Genomic DNA, 9,799 nt, shown 5'->3' on the forward strand with positions numbered 1-9,799 from the left:
AGTTCTGTGATCAACACAGGAACAGCATGGAAGGATCATGTTGTGTGGCTCTACAGCTGATCAATAGGTCTGAAACATACAGCCCCCAGCCAGTGCACACATATCTGTGGTGCTGACTGTGCTCAGTATCAACTATAAGTCACCCCACATAGGTGGAATATGCCAAAGCCACTGTCATTTTACGTTTAAAATATATGTAGGTGCCATATATGGCGGTCTGTCTGAGACTGTCTATACGTTTGGGTTCCTGTTGAGCCTGTAGCTAATGGCCTGAGAGTCCAACTCAAGGCATAGCTCAACATGAATGAACATCTGAAATGCTTTCTAGAGAAAAACAGAGCGAGAGAGAAAGAAAAAAAAGAAGAAAAAAGAAAGAAGAGAACTGAGAAATGTATACTTTCATTGAGATTTTTTTCTTCCCAGGAATAAGGTAGGTAATTGCATCAGTGTTGCAGCTCCTCTGTATCTTACACAATGTATTTCCTCAGAAAAATCCCATCATATTTTCTTGTTATATCACTGTGTGGTCATGTGGGTGGGACCTCTAGTATCTCACATTAACCCGCTATTGGACTAGATCTCAGTACCAGCAGCCTAAAGCAAAGACCAGAGATTTGCCTGGAAATCTGAACTACCAGTCAATCACATTTATTTTAGATAGCCCCTTTTAACATCATCAGTTTTCACAAACTGACGTAGGCCTATTGACCATCCATTGACATCCACTTCCTCTGTAAACAAAAAAATACAATTTTAATTGGGTGTGGAACAATGTATGTACACTGTACACGGTGCTTACTTAGCTATAATCCCCTGAAACTCAAACTAATTCCCAGTGCCTAATCAAATGTACTAGGATTATGAAAAGAAATAATCAAATAAAAAGTTGTGATGCAGAACCGGGTTCCGTCTCAAAGGGTTCCGTCTCAAATGGCATCCTATTCACTATGTAGTGTACTACTTTTTGACTAGAGTCCATAGGGGTCTGGTCAAAAGTAGTGCACGTTATAGGGAAAAGGGTGTAATTTGGGACGCAAACAAGGAGTAAGTGGCTGCCTGAATTAGATAGGCTGCCCTATAGTGCACCCAAGTCATCAAATGAGTCCATAAGTATTCAATAATGTACTGGGATGAGGTGTTTCATTTAACCAATCAAACCACATCCAGACAGGTCAAAAAGATGGAGGCATTACTTTCTTGAATCAAAGCAAGGACCAATACTTTCTGGATCGATTGCTTACTGTACGTGTTTTGCTCACGAATTGGGAGCTCCTAATCAATAAACGCAGAGTTTCATAACACTAAGACAAAGAGAGTCTGTCTTCTACCATCATTCCATGAGGCAAGACCTTGTTAAATTCAACAAATGATGGTGAATTTAGCACAGAATCTGTTGCAAGAATAGAGCATATCAGTCATGTCAGACAGTGTCCATAAATATGTGAAGATACAGTACCCCTGGAAGATACAGTAAAACAGGGTTCTATATGAAGAAGTATCTAGACCGTAATGCCGTGCAGTACAAGCATTTGCCATTAATGACCATGTAGCGAGAGCATCAGAAAAGGGCCATGCTTCCTTTTGAATCCATTGAATTATTTGGAGGGCATTCTTAGCTCTGCCTCAAGCGTCTCTTCACCTCCATTGTTAGTCTGTAACTCTATCCATTTAGGCCTTTCTCAGGCTGTCACAGACTCTGCACTGGTTCACCGCCTCAATGGGAGGCATGGTAGCAGGTACCCAGAGTTTAATTATTAAGAAGCTGCAATTTTTCGGGCATGGACTCTACAAGGTGTCGAAAGTGTTCCACGTGGATACTGGCCCATGTTGACTCCAATGCTTCCCACAGTTGTCAAGTTGGCTGGATGTCCTTTGGGTGGTGGAACATTCTTGATATACATGGGAAACTGTTGAGCGTGAAAAACCCAGCAGCATTGCAGTTCTTGACACAAACCGGTGCGCCTGGCACCTACTACCATACCCCGTTCAGAGGCACTTACATCTTTTGTCTTGCATATTCACCCTCTGAATGGCACACATACACAATCCATGTCTCAAGTGTCCCAAGGCTTAAAAATCCTTCTTTAACCTGTCTCCCCCCTTCATCTACACTGATTGAAGTGGATTTAACAAGTGACATCAATAAGGGACCATAGCTTTCACCTGGATTCTCCCGGTCAGTCTATGTCATGGAAAGAGCAGGTGTTCTTAATGTTTTGTACTCTCAGTGCAACTTTGCTTAGATGCTATAGGATAAAAAATATATATTACAATTGAATTAAATATACAGTATAGGCAGAGAAGAAACCGTATAAAAGGCACCCTTACTTTGATAATGAAGCCTTGTTTACAAAGGATACTGATGCAGACTGTGCAGGCCCACAACACACTGTAGTTGTTGACAGTTGTGGAAACGCTGGCTTTGCTCATCATGGATCAATTGTGCACTAAATGCTTTCCGGTAGCATAATGACTTTTGAGAACAACACAGCATTGTGGGACGGGAGGGAGTAGGATGATGTACAGTATGGGAGGTCACACAAAATGTCAGCAGGACACAATGTAGCTCTGTCCCTCTCCAACTTGTGTGTCCTAAACGGCACTCTATTCCCTATATAGTGCACTACTTTTGACCAGGTCATTCATAGGGCTCTGGTCAAAAGTAGTGCACTATATTGGGAATAGAGTGCCATTTCAGACGCAGATTTGTCCTGTCTCCTACCGTGCAGTGGTCAAACAACCATCTGGATCTAGGGTTTGTTTAGGAATTGACATTTAGTGAGGTAGGAAGTATTAGGAACGTTTGGGAGGGTAAAGAACAGCCTGTTTCTTGGACAGTCTTGGACAGGAGACGCTTATAGGAAGGGACAGCATTTGCAAGTCATCTCTCAGGTGAGGGAAGAGTGGCGTGTCAGTGGGAATAAATTAAAAAACATCATAGATTGTTTTGGGTGTTTAAATACACCACCTGATATTTAATAAAAAATTCGCCATACATAAGTTAAAAACATATTGCCAGTCCCAAATGGCCCCCCAAATCCCAGTATAGTGCACAAGTAGTGTTGCCATTTGGGATGACAACAGACGTACAGAAACCTGAGGTTATCCCCATGCACCCTTTACTATGTAACATACACTGTGACATCTGTGTGTGAGCTTAACGCTAAGAAGTTAAAAGGGCAGAACCTACACGTTGTAATTCAGTCTGCCTACTTTCCCAGTAATATGGGAATCCTGGTTCAGAGGAGGACAGACTAAAAAGCTTCAACCCCTCTGATTACATCATCATAAACAACAACAAACCCAGAGAGAGGAGAGGGATTTATGCCAGCCCCTCCCTCCTCTGAGTCCCCTCTCCTGACTCCCCCGCCTCTCCATTTCTCTCTCCCTCCCCTCCCCTTGCCATCCCCTCCCCTCTGCTCCAAAGTACTGACCCCCACCACAGACAGGCTTCACGGGAACCAGACCATTTGTTTCTATGCTGGTCAGATGGCAAACAGAAACATAAAAAGGCCCTGCACATTCTCCATGGCTTCAGTGAAAAAGTAGGAAAAATGTATGCAATTACGAATTAAGTAAGTCACTCTGGATAAGAGCGTCTGCTAGATTACTAAAATGCCAAATGTTCTGTAAACATCCACTTAACAACCACAAGCAACCACTTTTAATTAAAAGAAAACGACAATTTCCAGCAAGTCTTCAGGGCACGTATTCATAAAGTGTCTCAGGGTAAGAGTGCTCTGATCAAAGATCAAGTTAGCATTTGTAATTACCGGTATAATGACTGGACAAGGGGACCTGATCCTAAATCAGCACTCCTACTCTGGTATGGCCCCAAAGGCTATTTTAGATGCTCGAGTCTCTAACATGCCAGTACATCACTCTCGTCACATTTATTCAACTGAGGCCTCATTTATAAAAATGTTCTTAGATTTATACTTGAACTTAGTCGTAAGATAATTTCCACGTCAAAGTAAGGTTTTATAAATAGCTACGTATACGTGTTTTTTTGGCGTAAGTCGTACATGAGTTAAAAATTGATCGTAAGTCCGTTTTTATAAATGAGGCCCCCGGAGTCTGTTTAGAGAATGAGTCTCTGGTCTCCAGGCGGATAGATGTATACAAGTAACAAGGTAACAGGACACGTTCCTGACTCAACACCTCTGAAAAAGGTTAGGATATGCTGAGGAAAGGAGTTTCTATATTAGGACAATGCACCCTACTCCTTATGGGCTCTGGTTAAAAGTAGTGCACTAGGGAATAGGGTTCCATTTGAGACACACATTTAGTCACACAATATGAGAGACTCAATGTCTAAGCAAGGATACAGGGTGAGAAACTGAAGCTTCGTGCACATACGCTATAATCATAAACGCTGGGAAGCAGGCAAAATATTTGATTTAACTGATAATTTAGGATAAAAAACAATTATGTCTAAAGCTTCGTTTACACCCTGTGCTAACATGTGAGTTTCGTGATCTGAGCAATATGATCCAATCACTATTTGATCACGGTTTGTCGGGTCTACACATTGCATTAAAATGTGTCTCTTCCGTCCACTGTGTCCACATTGTGACCAGATCAACTAGTGCCTCCCTGCAAATTATTTGAAATATATTATTTTGAAATAATATGAATATATTCATTTTGAGACAATTACTGATGCCATGAGTCAATGGTGCTACCTGTCAATGATTTTAGAGGCCGGTATAATGATGATTTAAATAGTCTGACCCTCCAGATCTGTTTACACTTGGTTGATATCCAGGCACAATGCATGCTGACTACCTCTGGAGCTGGTGAGGAAGATCTGATCACAATCAGATCACAATGTGTCTTTTAATCGTCTACACCTGTCTAAAAATGTGGGCACAATCAGAATGTGGACAAGATCAGGACAAAGGGTACATGTTAGCGCCAGGTATAAACAGGGCTTAAAGGGTATTATGTCTAATTATGTCTTAAAGGGAAGTATCAATCAGACTCATAGGCATATGATTAGGAGTAAAAATAGGCCTTAGGATACAAATTCAAAGCGCTACTTCTGTAAAGCTGTGAAACGTTCCTATATTATACATAGTTGTCATGGGAGAATCATAGGATATGACTGCAGGGGATTTCCATTGCAAGGGAAATTAGAAGGGCTAAGAAAAAAAGTGTAGTTTTTACAGTACTTACTCCATTGATTTAATAAGCTATTCATATGCATCTTGGGGATGGGTGAAAATGCACTGGCCGTCAGTCAGTACAATACCCAAGCCAGCCGGGCAGTAGCTATAGTCCTTATCCAGAAGCTGGGGGAAAACATACATGCAACAATGAGCACACACACAGACCCAGGACTGTTACTGTGCAGTGACAAACATTAGGCTTTTCTTTCATGCAGGCAACATTTAGAGGCAGACATAAACATGAATTCAATAGGCAACCTGTTTCATTCACTTATTTTGACATGTTTAAGTAATTAACTCTTTAAAGCTAAAGTCTAGGTATCTTATTTTTATGAAATACATCAAATATTGAAACACAATGGCATAGCACATCTCACTATTAATATCCTCACTATGATGAGGTTGTAATGTAAGGTTCCTATTTTCATTTTCATTTTCATAAATGCTAATTTATGTACCATTGATTGCATTAATATCTTTCTAAACAAGTGTATAATTTATCTTTAGGCTCCCTAATGGTATGTAAACGGTGCTTTCAGTATTCACTCCCTTTAACTTTTTCCACATGTTGTTATGTTACAAGGTAGGATTAAAATAGATTTCTTAGGTCTATTCCATTTATTTTTATCCTTAAAAACTCCCTAGTCCTTGCCGATGACAAGCATGCCCATAACATGATGCAGCCACCACCATGCTTGAAAATGTGAAGAGTGGTACCCAATGATGTGTTGTGTTGGATTTGCCGCAAATACAACACTTTGTATTCAGGAAAAAAAAGACCTTATTTTCAATTTTTTTTGCCTTATTGCAAACAGGATATTTTGGAATATTTTTATTCTGTACAGATTTCCTTCTTTTCAGTCTGTAGTTTATGTTAGTATTGTGGAGTAACTACAATGTAGTTGATCAATCCTCAGTTATCTCCGATCACAGCCATTAAACTCTGTAACTGTTTTAAATCACCATTGGCCTCATGGTGAAATCTCTGAGCAGTTTCCTTCCTCTCCGGCAACTGAGTTAGGAAGGGTGCCTGTATCTTTGTAGTGACTGGGTGTATTGATACACAATCCAAAGTTTCATTAATAACTGCACCATTTTAAGAATTTATTTAACCTTTATTTAACTAGGCAAGTCAGTTAAGAGTAAATTCTTATTTACAATGACTGCCTAGGAACAGTGGGTTAACTGCCTTGTTCAGGGGGAGAACAACAGATGTTTACCTTGTCAGCTCGGGGATTCGTTCTAGCAACCTTTCGGTTACTGGCCCAATGCGCTAACCACTAGGCTACCTGCCGCCCCCCACCATGCTCAAAGGGATATTCAATGTATGCTTTCTATTTTTAACCATCTACCAGTAGGTGCCCTTCTTTGCGAACTATTATAAAATCTCCCTGGTCTTTGTGGTTGAATATGTGCTTGAATTTACTGCTCGACAGAGCAGATAATTGTATGTGTAGGGTACAGAGATGGGGTAGTCATCTAAAAATCATGTTCTACTAAGCTAACATATGGAATTGTTTTAAAATGGTCATACCATGGATCATTTAACTATTTGATTTTGAATTTTAGGACCTTTAGATATATAAAAAAAATATTTTGGATAAATTATTGGATAAAATATTGAATTTGGCCTTTACTACTGTAGCCCATAAAAACAGGACATTTTAAGAACCTTTTACGACATTTAGATATATAAAAAAATATTCACTAATTATTGGATAAAATATTGAATTTGGTCTTTACTACTGTAGCCCATAAAAACAGATTGAATAACACATTCATAAATGGCAAAAAAATACAGTCCCAAAAAATGTATAATGAGGAATAAGGTTTTGCAGTGTCTGTCCTACATCTATGAGATATATGAAAGCTCAGGAAATATTTTTTGGGTGACACATATTTAACCCCTTATTTTGTTGGCACAAAACTACCTCCATATTCCCATTCATTTGGAAATATGAGTCCCGTGACATTTGTAAAGGTCATAGAGCAAAACGGAGTACACCATCGTGTTCGCGAGAGTCTCATCTTTCCATAGAGTGGCCAAACTGTTCGGATGCTACAGACGTTTTCGTGAGAAGACCAATTTCTGAGATGTCTCCTGGTCTGACAAACAGTTCTGTAGCTCTGCCACTTTCCACCGCAGATGTGGAATGGTGACATGGGCAGATGCGGTGGATTGAGGCGCAGGCCATGCAAATTTATAGATTTTGATGGGGACTTTTAATATTATGTTCATTATATTGACGCACAGGACCGTCTATAGACTCTTAATTAACCACTATTATTGTAAACCGAGTGACTGCATGCAACCTATTATGTGACTTGTTAAGCACACCCCTGAACTTATTTAGCCTTGCCATAACAAAATGTTTGAATAGTTATTGACTGAATACATTTCAGCTTTTCTAAAAACATAATTCCACTTTCACATTATGGGGTATTGTGTGTAGATCAGTGACACAAAATCTCAATTGAATCCATTTTAAATTCAGGCTTTAACACAACAAAATGTGGAGTGTATAGATCTAACTTCATTAGCTTATATACTGTATATATATATAACCTTTTCTAAATTACAAAATACTAGATACATTTACCTTAAAATCGTTTTGTTGGAGTGACTTCAAAAATGTAGATGAGAACGATGACATTTTTAGTTGAGAAAGAGTTGTGGCAGTCAGGGGAAAGTGTTAGGAAGGATTGGTGACATAAGGTGGGTTTCTGTGAGAATTACAGGGGGGTTACCCAGAGGGCTAGTTGCCCCAAACTACCCTATCTAATAAAATATTAAAATTAAAAGCAGGATTACAAAAGCAAAGTACAGTAGGCTGGCTATATGACAAATCTTTTAAATATGAGATTAGATTTTTGAATAGGAGCCAGCCATTTGCCCAGTCATCATCGAGGTTATTTTCTATGCCTTAGTGGTATGCAGCCTAATCTTCCAAGTATTCAATCAATCAATGATATGTTGTTTTTAGAAAAAGAAGGGCAACTTTAGGCTACAACTCCAACCTTTGATACATCTATTTACGACATACACATACTTGATCGGTATAAATTCTAGCCTACTTACATGGTTATAACAGTCCACTTCGTTTATAAAGGCAAGTAATGTGCACTCCCAGAAATGTCTTGATTCTATTCTACACAGGATATACTATATTGGGCACCGAATTCTGGGCGCGCTTCACTGTTTCCGTGTAGGGTGTGCGGCTCTTCAGTCTCCAACCAACGCACTCGCGTCATGCAAGGTTCACAGTCTGAAAGCGGTATGGCGACGGGGGGTGAAACAAACTCGATGAAATACATGTTTGATGGTTTGTCTTAGGAACCAACTTCCATTACGTCGGTTGATATGGCTCAACTCAGTCTCCACCCACGCTGCAATAAGAAGCGTGAAACTACATTATGAAATCAGTTACAATAGAAGATAATGTTGTTGTTGTTTTTTTACTTCTGTGGCCAATTCAGATTTAGGAAATGTATGTCTTTCCTGTGCAGCCTTTCCTATCCACTTCTCAGTAGTTGGTATTCAGACTTATAGTAGGCTACTTTATGCAGCTACATATTGGGCTTTGCAGCGTGATTCCCTTTTGCGCGCTGAATACATTTTGTTCAACCACTGAAAACCCACCCACTTGCTAGCCAACACATTTTCACATGGAGTTTTCATTCAATAGTGTTTTCAGAACATTTACTGTATCTAAATCTATCCGTTTAAATTTGGTGTATCATTAATTAGAATTTTCTTGACGCACTAAATTACACTATATATACAAAAGTATGTGGACACCCCTTCAAATGAGAGAATTTGGCTATTTCAACCAGACCCGTTGCTGACAGGTGTATAAAATCGAGCACACAGCCATGCAATCTTCATAGACAAACATTGGCAGTAGACTGGCTTTACTGAAGAGCTCAGTAACTTTCTGTCAAATTTCTGTCATGCTAGAGTTGCCCCAGTCAACTGTAAGTGCTGTTAATGTGAAGTGGAAACATCTAGGAAGCGATGTTAGCACAATAACTGTTTGGTGGGAGCTTCATGAAACGCGTTTCCATGGCCGAGCAGCCGCACACAAGCCTTAGGTCACCATGTGCAATGCCAAGCGTCGGGTAGAGTAGTGTAAAGCTCGGCACCATTGGACTCTGGAGCAGTGTAAGTGAGTTCTCTGGAGTGATGAATCACGCTTCACCATCTGGCAGTCCGACGGACGAATCTGGGATTGGCAGATGCCAGGAGAACACTACTTGCCCGAATGCATAGTGCCAACTGTAAAGTTCGGTGGAGGAGGAATAATGGTCTGGGACTGTTTTTCATGGTTCGGGCTAGGCCCCTTATTTCTAGTAAAGGGAAAACTTAACACTACACCATACAGTGACATTCTAGATGATTCTGTGCTTCCAACTTTGTGACAACAGTTTGGGGAAGGCCCATTCCTGTTTCAGCATGACAATGCCCCCGTGTACAAAGCGAGGTCCATACATAAATGGTTTGTCGAGATCGGTGTGGAAGAACTTGACTGGTCTGCACAGAGCCCTGACCTCAACCCCATCGAAAACCTTTGGGATGATTTGGAATGCTGACTGCCAGCCAGGCCTAATCGCCCACCATTAGTACCCGA

The 9,799-nt window shown here is 40.2% G+C and overlaps 1 protein-coding gene across 3 annotated transcripts in view; it reads right to left on the minus strand.

Moving 5' to 3' along the window:
• The window catches only part of LOC139576506 (dual specificity testis-specific protein kinase 2-like), a 31,991-nt gene extending 23,474 nt beyond the window's left edge, over positions 1-8,517 (minus strand). The window contains exons 1-2 of one of the 3 annotated variants that reach the window (XM_071402682.1): positions 8,251-8,517; positions 5,179-5,294 (exon numbers count right to left, since the gene is read on the minus strand). In XM_071402682.1, coding sequence (XP_071258783.1) covers positions 5,179-5,209 — 31 coding nt within the window. In that variant the 5' untranslated portion in view covers positions 5,210-5,294; positions 8,251-8,517. The remainder of the gene's footprint in view (positions 1-5,178; positions 5,295-8,250) is intronic. The other 2 variants (XM_071402681.1, XM_071402683.1) reach the window with 2 other exon arrangements.
• Positions 8,518-9,799: the final 1,282 nt, after the last annotated feature.

The sequence above is a fragment of the Salvelinus alpinus genome, chromosome 5 (genome assembly GCF_045679555.1).
Source record: "Salvelinus alpinus chromosome 5, SLU_Salpinus.1, whole genome shotgun sequence".
Lineage (NCBI taxonomy): Eukaryota > Metazoa > Chordata > Actinopteri > Salmoniformes > Salmonidae > Salvelinus > Salvelinus alpinus.